At 43.2% G+C, this 20,633-nt stretch overlaps 1 protein-coding gene across 2 annotated transcripts in view; it reads right to left on the bottom strand.

Annotated features, from left to right (window-relative positions):
• Positions 1–20,633, bottom strand: part of SH3RF3 (SH3 domain containing ring finger 3) — a 257,494-nt gene that overhangs the window by 94,507 nt on the left and 142,354 nt on the right. For both annotated transcript variants that reach the window (XM_064646412.1, XM_064646413.1), the window contains exon 2: positions 1,984–2,259. In XM_064646412.1, coding sequence (XP_064502482.1) covers positions 1,984–2,259 — 276 coding nt within the window. The remainder of the gene's footprint in view (positions 1–1,983; positions 2,260–20,633) is intronic.

Here is a 20,633-nt window from a genome sequence, read left to right as displayed (position 1 = left end):
CCACTTTCTCACAGAGATTCACAGCTCCAGGGAGGCTGGCTAGTCGCGGGGTTTGCAGTGTTTGCAATCAAACACTTCACTTGCTATGGAGCAAAAGTGCTTACAAATCTTTTGTTAAATAAATATGAGAAAGTATACAGTGTAGGAAATTGCATTCTGCTGAGAAACGTTGCATGAGTGAAAAAGAGGTTACATTCGGTGAGAAAATTATATGCTGCAAATGATTCATTCAGCTATAATAAGTAGCCTCAAAAGAGGAGGTCAGTAAAATCCTGGTGAAGGATATTTTTATCATCTATTTCATATTCATTTTCAGCATAACTGTTATTACTTTATGTGATACTGTAACAGCCACAGACAGCTGAAATAAAACAGAAAATGACAATGAACAGGTTCTCCATGGCATTCAGTGCCATAAATTAACAATAGAGGATATGCTTTATTTTACTGTGGGTTTCTTGATATCCATGAAACCCATCTAAGGTCAACACAAACAGCTAGGGAAGGGAGGGGGAGGCAAAAAGTAGGTGGGGAGGTGAGTGTGAAAGAAAATGTGACATTTTAAATCCAAAGGAAATTACAATATTTCAGTTTTCTCTCATTCCAGTGCAAATGTATTAAACATTTTGGTTTTAAAAAAACAAAGACTGTTTTTAAATGTCTACTTTTTACTCTCTTTATGTTCTTAAAATAGGAAATACTGCAATATATTTTGATGTAGTGTATTTCAACTGTTAATTGATATATGGTATGATAAAATATACATTTTGAAGCTGAATGTCATTTTAAAACACTGGAACATCTGATTCAACAAGGAACATTAAAAGAGACATTTCCATTAGATTTTTTCTGAAATTTGAGTTGTTCTTGGGGAACATTTCAATGCAGATGAAATGTATTTTTCTCAGACAGAAAAAATGTTCTCAGAAAGCGTGTAGCCAGTTCTACTTGTTTAGTTTCACTAGCTTTATACCAACCTTGCCATACATGGCACGAGCTGTCTCAGTGGCTTCCCCTTTAGACAAAATGGGAGTCATTTCCCAATGATGCTTACACAGGGCTGACCCTGATGGGAGTCTTTACGCCTACCCAGTCCTGCAGCACGGCTGGTGCATGGGACACTGCAGGGACACGCAGCAGGCTCTGCTTCTGCAGGGAGGATATGCTGGTTTTCGCTGGGGTAGTTACTTTTTTCACAGTGGCTGGTATGGGGCTGTGTTTTGGATTTGTGCTGAACACAGGGTTGACAATAGAGAGACGTTGTTACTGCTGAGCACTGGTTTCAGAGAGTCAAGGCCTTTCATACTGCCATGTGGGCAAGGAGATTGGGGGTGCATGGGAAGTTGGGAGGAGACATAGCCAGGACAGTTGACCCAAACTGACCAAAAGGGATATTCAATACTATATGACATCATGCTCACTGTTATGAGTGATGGGACCCTGCTCTCCTGAGCGTGCTGAACACCTTACCTGCCCATGGGAACAAGTGAAATAATTCCTTGTTTTGCTTTGCTTGTGTGGATGGCTTTTGCTTTCCTTATTAAACTGTATTTATCTTAACCCATAAATTTTCCAGCTTTTACCCTTCCAATTCTCTCCTTGATCCGAGTAAGTTAGTGGCTGTGTGGAGATTGGCTGCTGGCTGAGGTTAAACCATGAAAGAGGAGGATTTACAAGTTGGAAAAAGTCAGTGTCTTTCAGCATGTTACATGAGGCATTATCCCACTTAATAAAGGAAATTTAGCCCCATCAGCCTGGCTCCACTAGGCTGCCTGAGCTCGAGGACTTTCATTTTCTCATAAAAGAAACCAGCTGAAAAAAACAGAGTTTAGGGGGTCCCTGGGCTCCAGGGAGGCCAGGACGGTGTCCCACCAGTCCCTAGCATCACTGTGCTCCTGACTCAGCTACCAGCACCACAAGTGCCCCATCTTTCCCTACAGAAGCCCCTTTCTGAATTTCTTTTTTTAAAACCTATTCCCCTACCTTGGTGAAGGTCAGGCAATCCTTGTCTTGATCTTTATCCTTTATTTCAAAGTCGTAAAGTGCTTTGCCCTGAGGTGGAGCTTGCGGGAGAGGCTTGATACATTGGATGTAGCTGGCAGGGAAGAAGCCGTGGTTCCCATTGAGCTCCCCGTGGTACCAATTCTCGTCCACCTTCCGCCGCAGTATGATGATGTCCCCCTTGTTAAACTTGAGGTCACCAGGCTCTTTTCCCTCATATGTGTAGAGGGCTTTGCCATAGGGAAGCTGAGAAACATTCTGGGGAAACAAAATAAACACCTTTAAGCAAACTCCAGGCAGCACCAATAGCCTTCCCAGAGTCATTTTTATCTAGAAGCAAACTGGTCATCCTTGACCAAATTACCCCAATGACTGAAGATGATTGCTAAATAATGCTACACCCTGGATCTCAGGAAAACTAGGATGTATGTTATAGTAAGCCTGAGAAGGTAAGTGTGTTATATGAAAGCAGACACTGTCCATCTCATGAAGCTCAGCTGAAACCTGCAGTATCTCATACGCTATCAAGCAGCATCAGTTAATTTGCAAAATATCCTATGTAAGCAGAACAATGTGTTTAAACGAGTAGACCTTGACATGTGTAAAGGTAAAATTTTAGACATTTTGACCTTCAGGGTTGCTTTGGTTTCTGAAGCTCAGAAAAGAAACAAAATAAAACAACCTTGAAGATTCACATGGTTCTAAAAGTTGGCAAGTTGATAATTTTTCATCGTGCTTGTTTGAGCAACTCCAAATATTTTTGAGTTTGAAGCTTTTCATTTAGTTTTTGATTCTGTAGCTAAATGCTCTTACTTCTTTCAAAATCCCCAAGTCTCATGCTGCTTGCTGAGGGCTACTGTAAACAGTTATAATGTTCTCTGTTGCTTATGAATTAATGCCCCTGTGGAAAAGTGGAATAGGCAGAATGCCTCTAATCTTTCTTTTATAACTAAAAAGAGCTCTGAGGCTTTCACCCTCATTAAAAGAATGACACAAACTTACCAAAAAATCACACCACAAGAGAAAAGCAAAGCCTAAAAAGTTAATACTTTGGTATGATAGAAAAGAGAAACCTATTTAACTGAAGCCACTTGATTGTGAAGAACTATTCCCAGAGTTCACTTTGTCCTGGTCCAAGATTATTGAACCCAGGCTGCACCTGCATGAATAATGTGGTGGAAATGCTGCAGCCCTCACCCTCCTTGCTACTTGTTCCCCTTCTTTCTGAATCCCACAGAGCAGAGGGTGACTGTGTTGGACACAGCTGCCAGGTGCTTTGGTCCTAAATAGTTCTTTAATGCATAATAGAATAGAAAAGGTGTACTGCTGTATTACCCTATATAATTTTTCATTTTATTTAGCTTGAACTAAGAGTCAGCTTGCAAGCCTCAATGCAAATATGTAGTGGCACATAACATAGGAGATGTTAGAGATGTCCTGTAAAATCAACTTTCCATAAGAGTCTTTTTTTTTCTGAGAGGTATTTGCAAAAATGACACCGTTTTCTGTTGCATATAGATGCATATAAGTAGTCTGTTCCCTGCTGTGCACTCTTGTTGTCAATGGGGTGTCCTACAGGGACAATGGAAAAGTAAAGCTATATTTAACAAAACCCCCTGGTATTCCCCCAGGTGTTTGTTATGCCTGTACTTCTGGATAACATTCCTGTGCCTAAAATAACACTCAGATACCTTCCGCAGGGAGAAGGTGGAGCAGCCCAACAGAAACACTGCATTTCCCTACCAGAGCCAGAAAATGAGATGCTGAGATGATTTTTCATGGTATTTGTTAAAGCCACAAGCAGAGGCATTTTTCAGTCCCAGTGGGTGCATTAAATGGACCTGCTCTGGTAGGGCAGGTTTTATGCTCTTACACCTGCATCTTTTGGCAGGAGGCGGAGAAGCATCAGCCTGCTGCCTCCGCCTGCTTCTGGGCTCCAGATGGTTACTGTGGCAGGCACACTCCACGCTGATCAAAAAGTAAGTTGTAGCACTAAGTCTGATGAGAAACTTGTTTGAACATGTTTTAGGATGGCTCTTTGTGGTCCCTTTGTAAACACATGTTTCTTCTTCCCAACACCCCCCACAGCAACTGTTATCTCCCATGCAGGAATGTCCTGGGAAAGGTGTCCTGAGGTGTCCCATTGGTCCTTGTTAACCCCTTCCTGTGATTGGGTGTTCCTGTAAGCCCCTTGAGACTTCTAATTGGTTAACCTGTGATTCTCCCTAACCCTATAAATGTGACATCCCCAACAATAAACATCCTCTTGCCTCCTCTCCACGCCCGGTGTGCTGTCTCTGTGCCTGCCATGGAGCCACGTGGGTGGTGGGGGGAGGGGGGAGCACCTCTCCCCTCCAGGCTCGGGGCCTGAAAAACCCTGTCGCTGGAGTCCCCTTTCCCTATCCCTCAAGACGTCGGAATGGTTCTTCAGATGGAAATGGAACTACAACTGGGCTCTCCCACTTCGAGGGTGGGGAAAGGGATCCAGAACTGGTGCCCCGTGTGAGGAAACGAATTTACTGAACTCTTCTATGAAGATAGGTGATTCCTAAGGCGCAGATGCGACATCTGTGTTCCCCGACGCCCCGAAGTCTTCCCCAATCCCCCTCAATCCGCCGTAATTGGTGCCACGTGGTGAAGGCCAAGATTGTTTGAACTCTTCTGTGAAGATTAGAGCAGTCCTAACGCACAGACTGGGGCGAAGTCGTGCTCAACGGTGGACCGGAGTCTAAGCGTCAAGGTATTAGCAGACGGCATCACCACAAGAGAGCAGCCTGTTTTGAATACCTCAACCTTCCTGAGGACATTCAGGTAAGGAGCAGACCCGGCATATTCCCTTATAAGCAGACTTCGGCATACTCCCTAAACCTCTCCCCCTGTAAACCTGTAACTACAAGAAGCGTGCATGCCTCTTTAAGAGAGAAAAAGAAAGCTTAAAGAACATATCTAATTCCATCCGCAAGTCATCTAATAAGACTGTTTTGCTAACCTGAAAGATAGTCCCGTTTCTAACAAGGGACTTAGACCACGCCAGCATGGCGAAAAAAGGGTTAAAGCTGCTAGAAACAGCTCCGCAGCAATCCCCCTGCGCGGCTCCCGGCCCCGGGCCGGCCCCCCCGCGCCGCGACTCCGGGAAAACCCCGACATCAGCCGGCCCCGCTCCCGCCGCTCCAGCTCCCACCGGCCGAGCCGCCCGGGGCGCACCCCGCCCCGCGACAGACCGGACCGGACACCAGCGGTACCGCCGCCCCGCCGAGACCCCGGCGCTGCTGGCGGCCCCCGCCGATCCCGCCGATCCCGCCTGCGCCCTGCTCCTGCCGCACACAGCACCCCCCGTCCCGCCATGTGGCCGAGACAGCAGCCGCCGCCGCTCCCCCCTCCGGACGCCAGGACTGCCTCCGAGAAACAGAAGAAAACAACCATTTGGACTCTAATGAAACTAAAATTAACAGCAATAAGTAGTTTGTTTGGTTCAGCAGTAAATTGGAAGTTTGTGTAAGTGAAAAACTTGTTTATGAATACATCAATAAAAACATTTTTAAATTCTGTTTTATAGGGACACCCTCAGACACTAAGAGAATGGGGTAAATTTAAAATCCATATATCAATAAAGACATATTCATCTTTAAGGAATAAAAAAGGGTGGGATGTAGCACTAAGTCTGATGAGAAACTTGTTTGAACATGTTTTAGGATGGCTCTTTGTGGTCCCTTTGTAAACACATGTTTCTTCTTCCCAACACCCCCCACAGCAACTGTTATCTCCCATGCAGGAATGTCCTGGGAAAGGTGTCCTGAGGTGTCCCATTGGTCCTTGTTAACCCCTTCCTGTGATTGGGTGTTCCTGTAAGCCCCTTGAGACTTCTAATTGGTTAACCTGTGATTCTCCCTAACCCTATAAATGTGACATCCCCAACAATAAACATCCTCTTGCCTCCTCTCCACGCCCGGTGTGCTGTCTCTGTGCCTGCCATGGAGCCACGTGGGTGGTGGGGGGAGGGGGGAGCACCTCTCCCCTCCAGGCTCGGGGCCTGAAAAACCCTGTCGCTGGAGTCCCCTTTCCCTATCCCTCAAGACGTCGGAATGGTTCTTCAGATGGAAATGGAACTACAACTGGGCTCTCCCACTTCGAGGGTGGGGAAAGGGATCCAGAGTAAGTTTCTTGAATGTACCTTCATACACAGACGTTAAATTACTAGTTCTTATTAGGAAAGGCTCTAGTAGCTGTACAGGTCTTGGAAAGCCTGTGCAACAGATCTTTTTGCCTAGAGCATACAGTGAAGGAGGCAGTCAAACAGGCACAGCTCTTCAGAGCACTATCCATGTTGGCTGGAGGGAGATTTAATTTCATTCACATGTGTCTCCAGTTCTAACTTTTCTCATTAGCAATTTACAGTTCCTCTTTTTGCTGTGTATTCTTCTGAATTTTGCTGTATCAGAATGAAGGTACCCATATCTTGTACCTTCTAAATAGACCAGTATTTTGGAAGTGCCCTCAAACATAACAAAAAACCCCATAAAATCAACAGCCAGCTAACAAAGCATCAAACAGTCTCTGCCAAATCAGTGGCAGCATCCTACTGATATTTTTCTCTCTGTCAGGGTGGTTATTTCCCTTGACAGCAAAGCTTTGCCCCCCTCTCCAACATTTTAAAGATTAAGCATACAATACCATCAAACTCCTTAGGTAAGGCATAGATTGCATTACGTATTTTAAACTAGAAAAAAACTCAAATTAAGCTGATAGACTACAGAGCCTTGTAGTAATTTAGAAATAAAAGATTCATTACTTTAATTCATGCTGGGAGAAGACATTTTATCAAAGTAAGAGTGAAACTTCTGCCAGGTGCGCACTGAACCACTGCTGATCCAGGCACATGCCTGGCAAGCATGCTCTTCATCACTTACCCTAGACAGGGCCTTACTATTCCCAAGATCTTTGTAGCAATTCAAGGTCAGATAACTTTCTTTACTTTTTAACCGCTTTCTCTTCCCAAGACTCATTTTACTGTGTAATAAGGCAACAGCCCCCAGTGCTAAGAAAGAGAAACTGGATTTTACACGATTGCAGACATGATCAATGAAATTATTATGCAACACGTGCTGGGCTTTTATTGTTAATTGATTGAGCTGGCTAGAAGATGATTCAGGTGCCTGTTTTTACCTTCCCTTGTTGCAAATGCAGACTTTTAAGCAAAACATACAAACTGCAAGACAAATTTTCTTTTGAAATCTGGCACTATTTTATTTGGAGATCTTAATGGGGGAATGGACAATTTAGTTGCTTGTGTTCCTTTTCATGAGCTTAGCTATGGGACTATCTATGAACAGTCCTACACAGAGATTTGCAAATAAGGTACTTAAACCACAAACCAGTGTTCCAATTATCAGCTACAGCTTTTCTAATTCTGAGCCACAGCTTTTCAACTAAAAACTTTGTAGAGGCAATATTTAAAATGAACATGTTATTCAGTGGAAAAGATAACCTCCTAATTAAAAATTGCTGTAATTGAGACATTTCCCAGCCTTTCCATAAGGCCAGAAGTACCCATTTTGATTTGAGCATCCCAGGTAAACTTTGCATTTACTGTGGCCCAGGGGTAAAGAAATACCAGAATCCTCCAAGTCTTTTCAAATAAAGCTACTTTTCCTGTTCTAAGGCTTAAAGTGTCTGCTCAAATTGACCAAAGAGAGAAATTTAATAGCACAATTAAAAAACCAGAATCAAAACAAAACCAAACAAACAACCCCAAAACAAACAAACCCACAAAACCCACAACCAAAATAAACTCCTGAAGCTCCCTTTGTGATATTTAGCCAAAAGGTCTAGCTTTCAGTGGACTTTTCATGGTCAGATTATATTAATGGTCCCTAAGAAGCATATTTTTGAAAGTTTCCCATTATTGTTCCTACTTTTGGTTAATCCATAAATGAGAGCAAGTCAGATTCAGAAAGCTTCTCTGAACTACACCTGTAAGGAGGGATTATTAAGCATCTTTCACAAACAGAAGAAAAACAATCACTGCTGCTGTTTGCTAGTTGTAATGTCACCCCTCATCAACAGTTAGGTGGTTCTTAGAAATCTTCCTATGATCCTGTTATTATATACCTCTTTGCCAAATCTTTGTGCAGGCAATTATAACCTAACCACTCTCCTCTTCTTCACTTGACTTCCCCAATTCAAAGGGAAAGCAGTTGTCCAGGACTAATATCTGACTGACATGCAAACTCCCCAAGCCCTTCCAGTGAGGATGTCCTTCCCAAATTATGTTCAAAATCTCTGCTCCATTCCCCATCCTATTTCCCCTCAAGTCTTTCTTCCATGCAACTGCATTTCAGTCAGACATCATCACCTTCAGAATGCCCAAGTAGTCCTTCCTACAAAATATTCTAATCTAAAACAGACTGTAACGTGCCATCTAAGAGATTAGACTAAAGAAAACTAGACAGACAATGGTTTTGGTGAGGCAAAGCACATAGAGATGTTTCTCCAGCAACTGCAGGAGGGCTTACACCTTCCTCTTGCTCTGCCCATCCCACGCATGGGCACTGCCACAGCAACAGCTAGCGGACAACACTGAGCCACCACACTACACCCTCACCATGCACTTCATCCCCTGCTCTGTAGCCTAAGTCCCTGTGGATCCACAACCTAAGATCATCTGTGAGCCCCATGTTGGCATCTTCAGCATCACTATGTCCAGGGAGGGAAACTCACTTTCCCAGCCTGGCCCCAGCAGCATCAGGCTGTTCCTCTCCCCATGGTATCCAGCTCCATAATGGCACTCGGGCATCCAGGGACCGACGTGGTGACAGCCTGGCTGCCCTGTGAGTAGCTTGGCAGAGACCACCACACCACTACCTTCCTCCAAGTCAGCCCTTGACCTGCACTTCCACTCCGAGGGACACCTGCCATCGCCGCCTCCCCAGTTGCCATGAAATCTGATCAGGCATAATGCAGGTGGATGCAAAATTAAACAGCCTTGACATCTGACTGTATCAAGTACTTGATTTGCCATGTTGATTTATTGTGAGGCTAACTGGCATTTCACTATGATGTGCATTAAATTTCAAAACTGTGTGGGTGTGTATAGGAATAAAGAATGCAAGAAAGACAGGAAGGAAGGGATGAAGTCACAGTTAATGGCAACAGCCAGGTTTTTTTCCTGCCAGTAAATCCATGCTGGCACAATGCTGAATACTGCCAAAGGTTTCTTTTCAATTTCAGCAATCAATACTGACGTAAAAGCCTGAAGCGTTAATATGCTGAAAATCCCCCTTGCAGAAGACTCAATGATATGTTGGGAACTCAATCATTCTGCATTTGTGTTTCAGCAATGTCAAATGGCAGTTAAGCAGAAACCTGCTGGCAAATTGACAAACAACAGCCATGAAGCAATTAAGTGTCAAAGCTGGAGAATTCTTCATTATGTATCCTGAAGAACAAAAGGAACGTGAAAAAACCCAAACATACTTGCTTCCAATAAATTCTCCCAGTAGAACGCTTAGTAGAATGTGAGCTGCACAGATAGAGTAAGTAATAAGTTTACAAAAGTTACAGAAAATAAACATTTTCCCAGTGTGCTTGAAAGCAATGCAAGCTCCAACATGGGTCAAAGCCTGCCAACTTCTGTGTGCAGTACTTGATGGAGGAGGTCACTACATAAAAAAAGGTCTGATGCTTGCCACAGTGTGTGACAATCACACACAGTGTGTGTGATTACAAAATAAGAAATCAAAACCAAAATTAACAGGGGCAAGGCTACTAGACCCAGACAGAAATGCTATGATCCAACCCTTCTCTCAAACCAAGTTTGTGTTCAGATCCCTGAAACCCAAGAAATCTCTTGAGGCTACAGCTACAACTCCTCTCTGCAACAGCAGAGCAGAAGATTGGTTTTCCGCAGTGTGAAAGCCACGTTAATGCTGAAGGGTAATTTCTCTCACTCAAGCTACTGCCTTGTGCAGCTCAAGCTGTGCAAAGAAGGGAAACCTCAGGGGCTTCCCTTGCACATGGGGATCTCCCACAAGAGGCAGGTGTGATGCTGCATGTTCCATGGGGCAGCACCATCACCTGACCCTCGTTTCAGGGGGATGAAAGGATTAAAGAACTGGGGAAAAGCAAAAGGTCAAAAGGTGGATGAGTGTTTAACTCCTCCTTCCCTTTGCTCTTCATAGTCAGAGCTAAAGTTAAAGCAGGAATGGACAAAGCCAAACAGCCTCAGAACATGCTACTGGAACAGCCTGATAAGAACACTGCTAGGGACAGGAAGTCTTTTTTTTTTTAAGCCTGTACTTAAGTCACTTTAGCAAAACACACTGGCATGTTGCTTGTTGCAGTTCTTGAAAATTCTCCAACATCTATCTCCATATCCCCCATCTTCCAAATACATTTCTGAAGAATCTGTTCATCTGAATGAATGTATTTACATTTATCTCCTTCATGAAGTACTACCAAGTGCAAACAACCAGAGTAAATTAAAAGTTGATAGAAAAAAGAGACACAGAAAGAAAAAAGTAATGAAAAAGAATGAAAAGCATGCACATCTCAGTGGTAAAATACAATTAAACATAAATTACTACTATGGAGTAGAAATAATAATTAAAATGCATACTACTAATTTCTTGCTTCATTACTTTGAAGCATTACATATTACTCTGAATTTCCCAGTCAACACAAGCAAAGATTCAGTGGAGACGGACGGGACTGAATTTACATTTTCCAAACGGTAGGAAACTCCCCATGAGCAGGCTGAGCAACACTTCAGCATATGGTTTCCTGCCATCCATAAGAACTCCACAGAAACTGCAGCAGCTGTGCTGGAGAGAGGGGTTGCGTGGTGGAGCATCCATCAGCAGGACTGCTGAGGAGATGGGGTACTCCCTATTACTAGCACCTGGATCTTGGCATCAAAAACACCCACTGAAGTCAGATGAGGGCAATTTAAATTGCGAGCATGAAACGCCTGCTTGGATCCCTCCAGAACAGAAAAGTGGAAGGCAGTCTGGCACAACAAGCAACTCGATTGTGTTGGCAATGACAGCCATGTCTGCCAGACTTGGCAAGGGCAGCAGGGACTGTGTGCTGCCCACTTGCTCTTTGCCATCCTGCCCACTACAGTTGCTCTTGATTTAACACCTTTCCAAAGCAACACTTTTTGCTTAAATTAATTGTGGTTCTTAGAACATGTCACTTAGTCAGCCCTAGGAATCAAGAGAGAGCAGCTGTACATGCAACAAGCTGAAGAAGCAAGGAGTTGGGGCAAACTTGAGCCAGTGCAGTCATAACAAATGTATACCACCATCAGATCTGTGACCTGCAGAGTTTTTAGTGGCTTCTGTCCTCAAGAGGAACTTTCAGGGTGACAGATCATAAATCATCATCATATGTCACAGTAAAAACTCTTAAAAGTGGTTTGTCTTCTGTGTGAGATGGTTTGTCTTACGTACATCCATTCAGAAGCGCTGTCACCTCCAGGTCACCTGTCTGACATATCTCAACAGTGACACTGCAGCATTTGCTTTTGCAGAAAGCTAATGACAGAAGATTAAACAGAAATAATCTAATTTGGCACAAAGTAGCAAAGAAAAAAACCATTTACATGCTATTATTCAGCTCTGCGTGAACAATCATAAAAGCCTGAAAAATCACACTTTGCAGGTACAAACTTTTTGAAATCAACATTGAGAATAAACATAGTTAATATGACAATAAAAACAGCACCATAAAGAATGAAAACAGAATGCAATCATTCATATACTCTGGAAAGTGGCATGCTTATTGATAGTGCCACATAAGTAGAATTAATCACAATAATAATAAAACTTCTTAACTAAAGATGTTAAGAAGTTTAATCTATTGTTTTACTTGGCTAAATGGTTAGCTAATAATTAGGCCCTGATCCTGGCAGATGGTGCTGTGGATTGGCTGCAGTCCTTGTGATATCTGAAGACACGCGCAGACAACATGCACTTGAGCTGCATGCAGCTCCTACCTGGAGTAGGAGGTAAAATGCTTTTTCAGAACTGTTTTGAGGTGCTAGAAGGTCTTGGAAACACCTCTACACATTCCCAAGAGGTGGTATTTATACATGGAGAGGAAGTGCCTGAACAGATTAGTAACCTATCCGCCACTTCCAGAAGAGACTTTTGCAATTAGCATGAAGATACCAGGGGAATCGCTCAACAGATGGAACGCGAAGGCAGGCAGGTACAACATCCTGCTAGCACATCGGCATTGCTCTCCAAAGAACAGGGAACAATGACGCTCACCACTCCAGATCACTAACAAGACAGTGTTAATCTTCTTCAGCAATGGGCGAATGGAGCACAAACTGCTTTTTAAAGAGAACAGCATCTCCCGAGGTTACTTTGTAATTTATCCAGCAAACAGTCTCAACTTGCATTTACTTAATAAGGTCCATCTTTGTACTCAGCAAGATTAAAAAATGTTTCACAGTTTCCCTCAGCAAATGCAGTTGATGCGTGCCGCAAAACCAAGAAAAAACCAGCAGGCTTTCTTTCCACTGCACAGATTGTCACATAGGTCTGTTTGGGATTCTCCTCTTTCCCAAAATAAGAACTGAGTTTTCCAGTCCAACACCATTTCTCTTAGGAAGATTCAAAACTTGAATGCAAGAGCTCATCCGATCTCATAATCACGGCTAAAATAGCTTCATATCCTCTGCTTCAGCAGAGTATCTCACATTGCTTCAGCCTCTCACTCAGTATCTATCGACATTTACACATTCAAAGATCCCTTTTCCTAGTAACATGTTGTTTAAGTGAAATATTCTCAAACTACATGGACTCCTATTAAGCAAGATGTGATGTTCAGGGTCAGGCTGGATTTCTAGCAGTGAATTCACAGCTATTGCTGCCCAGAGAATCAGTGGGTTACACCAGCCAGCTGTTTAACTGTGTCAGCACAAAGTCCCTCATGTTCTGCAAAACCCGAATGCTTCCAGACTCTCTGTTCTTTAATAAGTGGTACTATCAACACACTGCTGGTATTGCAGGTCAAATTCTGGTTTCAGTTAAACCACTTTAATTCAGTTAATCTTGATGAAGTGGTGTGGATGCATAGAAAATTCCTACCCAGTATAGAGCTTTATCTTAACAAGTAATCTTCCCTGAAACAAAGCTGAATGGCTAGCAGCTTCTACCAAGAAAAATATTTAGTGATGTCTTGTGCTGGCCACAGACTTCACAAAGCCTAGGTATGCCCTGAGAATCTATCCTTCACATTTCAGGCAGAAAAAATTCACTGGATCCTAAGGGCCAAATTTTACCCCTATAATCCTGTGCGAGGATCTCGATGGAAGGATCTGTACACAGACACTTCAGAGCAAAAGCTGGTCTACAAAATGTCCCAGCCAATAGCCAAAATGACTTCTAACCCAAGTACGCAACGTGAATTCCTGAGAAACCATCAGTAAAAATACATCTTGGCTGACTGCCTTGCAAAGGCAAGGGCCATCAAATACTTCCTAAGCCTGGGCTTCAGGAACTATTGGAGGGTTAACACAGAAAAAAAACCCCAAATAACAGAATAAAACATCTGCCACTGCAACTATAACGGGCAATCTGACAGCAATGTGCTACCTGAGCAGTTCAAGGAGGAAAGACAGCACAGTTGACTACATTTAGACTGCCATAGCCACCAACAGAGACGGGGTACAAACCAAATAGGAGCTCCCTTGAGGCTGCAGAGAAACACAAAACAAAACCTTATATTCAAGGCACTACAGCAGTTATATATTTAAGATTGCCTTGTGTTCAATTCAAAGAGTGTCTCAAATCCTTTAAATAAACATGAAATTTCTCACTGATTATTCCCTAGACAACACTGCTTCAGTAAGAATCATAACCCAGTTTTCCCAGCCACCTAACAGAACCCAGTCCTCACTTGTTTTTTAGCAAAAGAGATGAGTTAAAAGTCAGTTCACTGTGCAATTTTGAGAGCCTTAGGTTTTTTCAGGCTCCTTCACCTTCACAATGACAGCATTTACAGCTAGCCCTGGAATTTTACACAATTCTTTATGCTGTAGGTCACAGCAAGAAAAAAAAAAAAGAACATTTTGGGGAAAATACTAAACAATATTGCATAAAAGCCCATAACGTGAATCTCTACTGTAACTGCTACATTTGATCTTTCCTGATGGAAGCTGATGAAGCACAGGATAGCTTACATTTTCTAGACATGCCTTTGTAATTCTGCTATCTGGCCCAATACCTCTGGTTTATTTTCCAACCTTTCCACATCTTCCTTTTTGGCTCCTTGCTTTGTGACTCAAGCATTTTCCTAGCAGAAACCCTCTCCCACCTCCACCCCAGAAAGGACTTTATGGTCCAGTCCTGCTACAACTCATCAGAGCTGCAATTCCTCCTGACAGAGACCAGGCATGTCACAGACCCTGCTTTGCATGGACTTTTCCGTTGCAATTTTTTTTCTCTCAGGTGAACCACAGGGAGGGGAGAGGGGTAAGGAAGGGCCTGGAGATGAAGCTGCCCCAAAACTGGAGTGAGCAGGTGTATTTACCATCTGGCAAAGCTCCCAGAACTCAACAGAGGGAGCCCCACTCCGGCGAATCTTGAAGGGATTGCTACCAGTAGAGAATAGACTTCATTTTTCCTTTTTTTTTTTTCTCCTCTCTTTCTCCCTCTCTTCACACAAACTTTAACTTAAAGGTTATACAAAAGCTTCTCCCATCATTTAAATCACCAAGAATCAGGAAAATCATTTCCTGAAACAACACAAGTTACTTTGGCAGCCTCAGCTCATAGGCTTCACTATCCAAAGAAAACAACTTAGATTTTTTTTACATTTATCTTTCTGAGGTGACAAAGGGTTATTCAAGGACCATGTTGGAATCTTTTCTCCATACTGAAACCTACATTAGCTGAGGAACTCAGGAGTCACTGAGGCTGCCAGAGTATTGCAAGGTCTGAAGGTTGAAACAGGGATAGTTTTATAGGGGAGTGAGCAGGGCCACTGCCTCGGTTTCCAAGGAGTATGGGAGAGGCATTATAAGATAAATGACCATGAAGACCCTCTGATATGGGAATGGGATGAAAAAGTGCTGACCCAAAGAGCCTGCCTGTGGTGTCAGTGTAGCCTGTAAACTGAAAGGGTGAAATGGGTGGAGGATGAGAAGGCAGCCTTAATTATTATTTCTGATGAAGGGGAGGATATGAAATTCCTGTTTAAACCTTAACACTTCTGCAAAAGGTAGCATTTAATTTGCTTACACAGTTTTTACTGTATGCTTTACGATAAATAAATGTGGTTCTTAGGAGGCATGTCTTTCTATTGCATCTTCTTCACTGCATGTGACCACAGAGCAGATTCCCGCACTGTAAAACTGAAAATATATCCTCTGCTTTCCACTTGTCCAAAGTTTTCATAAGACAGCTTTAAAAAAATGTACTTGTAAGAGAACTTTCTGAGGTGGTATTCACAGTTTCATAAATACTGTATTACCTGGACTGTGCCTTCCCTGAACTGACAGGGTGTTTGATAAATGTACCGTGGACTGCATACACAGTGGAGCTAAAGAACATGTTTCCTTGGTAGCTCAGTTGTAAACTTCAATAGGTGGATAAATTCCCATGTCACTAGAGAATATTTACAACTGAACCTTATTTATCAGCAGCATGCCCTTACCAACAGCCCACACAAATCCCGTTACACAAAACCAGCTATGGCTCTTTTCTCCTAGTTACATGAAAATCACAGAGGTTTCTTTTGCACCAGGACAGGCTTTACAGCCAGGGAGATGAAACTGCATTAGGAGATGCTAATGTTGAAATGTTCTTGGCTCAAAATGTCAGCGTGAGAGGAGTTAGCTCATCCACATCTGCACTGTGTGAGCAGCCTCCTTGTCTCTTTGCTGTCGGAAACCTTCTCAAGTGAGAGCACATCGGGGGTCTCCATGCTCACATAGTCTGAAGAAACGTACACGATGACCTACTTGCCAGGAATTTAGAGATTATTTCCCCTCTGTTTGCTGTGATTAGCAATAATAAAATATCTGGTATCCATTAAAAATGAAAAATCCATGCTTTTTAAATCACAGTGTTATTTTCCCCCCAAAAAGGACCTTATTTTTCGGGATCCCTGCCCATTCCTTGGCGGGACTGCCGGCTCCCTGCCTTCTGCACCCTGCCTCCACTTTGTCCTCCCATCCAGGTTCCTTGTCCCAAAATGACTCATTAGCTGCAATTTACTGACATGTGCTTTCTTCAGCAAGATGATTAGGAATCTCTTTCAAGCCTCAGTGCTGCTGACAGGACAGGCTGGCACCTTCCCTCACATTAGCCAGCTGACTGCCAGAAGGGCTTTAATCAGCTCCGGCTTTGACATGTGCCAGGCAGTCAGAGGAAAGGGCTGCACTGAAAAGGTCAAAGAGCATCTCACACTCCAACACTGCAAGTCCTCTTCTTCTCTGCAGTAGGAAAGGTTCCCTCCACAGTTGCACGAGGAGGCAGCTTCTCCCCTGGCTGGAGCAAACCTTTGTGCAGTTTGATGTTAGGAAGCCACAGCAGTTGGAGCAGACAAGGAAAACATCAAGGAGGATACAAGGCTTCATAATGCAAATCATGCTTTTATGTCATTCTCCCGAATCCCCTTTGGGGAGAGGAAAGTTGATTATCTACAGAATATGGGTCAGATTTATGCCTTAAGGATCTTTCAGTGCTTTGGCTGCTTGCTGACATACTACAGGGCTCCTTGGTGCCTTTTCAGGTTAATGCTTTCCAAGTGCTGCCCCTGGGCATCATCATCATCATCAACTTAATAATATTACTAAAAAAATTCATTTCCTGCACCCACTCCCAGGAGTTTCTCTCATGCTTAACTTAATTGATGCTTCCTCCTGCACTCTGAGGAATGATTAAAATGAACACTGCACATGTTTGGAAGCACCTTGGATTTCAAACTCTGCATGGTTTCTAATTAAAGAGACACACACAGGATGCTTGTGCTACATTTCACTCCTCTCTAAGGCTATTATTATTACATACATTTCAGCAGTAGTCAAAAGAATCTCCTCTACCTCACATAATAGGATCCTGATTTAGACTGGATAATCACCAGTCGTTGATCTGAGTGAAAAATGTCTTTAGGAAAGGGAAAAAGAAAAGGCTTGAGATGTAACTGGCCCTCTGGCAGAGATATTGATATTAATGACCTAAGTGTTTGACTTCCTGGCTAACCTGGAGTATGTAGTACCCAATGGCAAGCACTGGTGCTAATGAAGTACAAAAAATAAAAAACCAAACAGACAAAAACCCCTCAGCATAATCCGCAGGGACATAGGTGAGTGATGGAGCAGCAGCTCTGCTGTCTAGTTGTCAAAGTCTCTGCTGCTACAGTCAGCTCACTTGTTTTGAGGAGTGACTCTTCTCCAAGGTGAAGAGCATCAAAGGACTTGTTATGCTCTCAATCATATCCTGATGTATTATTGACACATTTGACATATTCTTCTATCATCCGTGAATGTACTTCCACAGAGCACAGTCAAAGCTGCAGATTTGCTCAGCTCCAGAGTTTTTGGGAGCCAAGTCCTGCCATAGGATATGGCCTGGGTGCTCACTGACCTGTTGGTATGGGTTAGACAGGGCATGTGGGAGCAGCTTGGCATGCTCAGTGCTGCTTGTATGCCTTCCCTTACCCTTGTGGTCCAGGTGTAGCCAGACATGGCTTCATGCGGGGGTGCCTGATGTTCAGAGATTTTGGAGGAAAAGGCACAGGTACATGAGTGTCAGCACTTATCCCACCATGCCCTAAGCACCATCTCCGTCCCAGATTTCTGGTCTCCCTCTGTCTTGGTGGTAAATACTTGATTCCTGGACAAAACTGCTTGACTTCAGGTACGGTTTTTGAGATGTTGGTCAGCTTACTTATCTCAGGAAATCTCAGGACCCAAATGGTCAGGGGGGGAACAACCAGCACTGAAATCTCGCCCCAGTTAGTTAGACATCTGCATTATTAGCACCTGCATTTGACATCAACAAAGCTGCACAACAAACCCCTGCTTTTCTGTCAGAAAATATGGCGCTGTAAACCTCAGAGGGGAAAATATTTCACATATATGTGCTATTAACACAAAGCCAGCTCATAAAGTCTACTTTGCCAAGCTGTGCAGTCATTTTGAACACTGCAGCTACACCTTGCTAGATGCAACGACCTTACTGTTTTCCAAGGCCAACTTCTGACTTTGCTTACGTGAATGTAAATAAATCAAGCGCTCCCCCACTGGCTGTAATGACAGTGTTCCTGATTGTCACTGTTGTGGCAGCAGTCAAGTTCCGTGGCAAATGACACCAGGGGAAATGCTATGATAGCAATCCTATACTGCATTGCGTGCATCTTTTACCACCAAGTAATATTTAAAATATGGGATACATTTGCTTTTCCAACGTCTTGTAAAATGCTACAGGCTATAAATAATTCAAACCAATAATAATGGGATGTCTGGGCATTTCTTTTTCAGGTTTAAGAAGGTAACTGTCTAACTTGGAGAAATAAACTGCTTTTTCTGAAACAGTTTTCACTGCTGATAAAGAAACAGTCTTCAATTAGATACACTGCATATTAGCAATAGAAAAAGACTTAACAACAAAGCAAAATAGTGCTGGTGTATACATTTTTATTATTTATTCATCTCTGTATGATTTCAAATCCCTTCAGAATAGAACTGAACTCCTGTGCCTCTACCTTGGGCTAATGCTATAATCACTGGGATATTGTATAAAATAGGCTTCTTCTCTGGCCATGCTACAAAGCTGAGAAGTATTTTACTTTCCAAAGACAGATTTTAGACACAACTCCAGGAAAGGATTAGAGTATATCTCTCCAAAGGAAGAAAAAACTTTGGCTCCTGAGAGTGACAGAAGTAAGACGTACTGCAATCCTCAACACTTCCTAGCAGCTAAATCAGCACACCAGCTTTATCTCTCCCCCCTTTCATCAGGCTAACACACCTCAGGCTCCTAGCCTGCCCTAACTCTTCATGATGGGATTAGGTCCCTAATTCAGGACAGTGGATTCTGGTATGGAAGCAAGACATCTGCAAAACACAAGTATGGAGTTGAGTGCTGCTCGGAAAAAATAAAAACGTACCCTGAAAAAGACTAAATCTTGTATTTCCATGACACCAAAACCAATTAAGCTTTGTTTCTCTGCTTGTTATGCCTAATTATTCCATCATACCTCCTCCAAAAAGCCATCCATAGTTATGTGTGTCATGTGACCTCAGCACACCTGAAGACTAAAGGTCTCCAAGTACATTTTGTGAAATAGCAGCAACTTCTCTGTGCTCACAGTGGTTTCTCTCTGAGACATCTCCTTTTCTGGGGCTGCTGGGGAAAGCTGCAACCTCCTTGACTATCCCAGCAATGGGACCTAGAAGAAAGATTTTGAGAAAGAAGTGGACAACAGTGTAATTTTATTATATGGGTGAGCCCATCTTCAGGCAGTCTTTGCTGGTTAATGTGTCTGTGAGCTTAGCTCCCTGAGCTGCCTCCTCAGGCTGCAAGATGAGGAAAACGTACTGCACAAGGAGGGCAATGGGACCACACACTTGATGGGAGGGCTCAGATGGGAACCAGAACCTCCTTTTAGAGTAGCAGCTCCCAAATGGGCTGCATAGGCTCACCCCTACTCTAAACCCACAGTTTCAGTATGACAGTAAGTGATAGCTCCAAGTCTGAGAAAGAGCGTTGGATCCTTCACTTGAGCAGATGGGAATTACTGTGCTGTATTTCAAAGGAAGGGAATTCAATTTCCATATCATGCCAGTGCTTTCTTTTCACCACTTCAACCCCCTGCCTGCCAGAATCTCAACTAAGGAATCTCAACTAAGTCCATATCCTCGTTTGAATGTTTCTATGGATTCAGAACTTGAAAGAATACATTTGTGCTCAGAAATTATGCATAAGTCCATTACAGTACAACAATAACTCAGCTGCAATTGCCCAGCAGTTGAGCAAGTATGAGTAAATCCACAATCTGAGCAAGTATGAGAAAAGTCAAGAAATGGTGAACAAGAGTCCCCTTTGAGACTGCTAGACTCTCACATGGCCTCTGAGTCTAGTCATCTGTAAGCAACAAGAAATGCTCCAATAGATACATTTCTCATGTTCTCAGCCATTTTTTCTACATGCTCTACTTCACCACAGGCAACAGAGCACCTTCTAAACCCCTCTCATGAACTTAACACCAAGCAGGAATGACCAGAAGCTGCAACTTCCATGTGGTAAATGAAGAAAACAGGAGAGAGCGGAAGTAATGCCAATGTCCTGTTCCTGATGAAGGAGGGGAGCTCAGCAAAGTTTGGTGAAGGCTTTCTTACCACGTGAGATGATAGGTACCAAGAAAAATTCAAAAACACATCACCAAAGTACCTTGCAGCCTGAGTGGAAGAGAAACCTCCTTTCTGACCACAGATCTAAAGACTGATACAGGCCTGAGCAGACACTTGGTATAACTCTGAGCCCCAGTGCACTCTGACCTGTGTCCTGGCTCCAGATGTGGCCAATAACAAAATCCTTGCAAGAATGCCAACCCCAGTTAAGCTTTTTCACACAACCTGCAAAAGTCCTGCAGCACAAGATGAAGGCAGTGCAAGC

The sequence above is a fragment of the Pseudopipra pipra genome, chromosome 2 (assembly GCF_036250125.1).
Source record: "Pseudopipra pipra isolate bDixPip1 chromosome 2, bDixPip1.hap1, whole genome shotgun sequence".
Lineage (NCBI taxonomy): Eukaryota > Metazoa > Chordata > Aves > Passeriformes > Pipridae > Pseudopipra > Pseudopipra pipra.
This window is presented reverse-complemented; position numbering and strand designations above follow the sequence as displayed.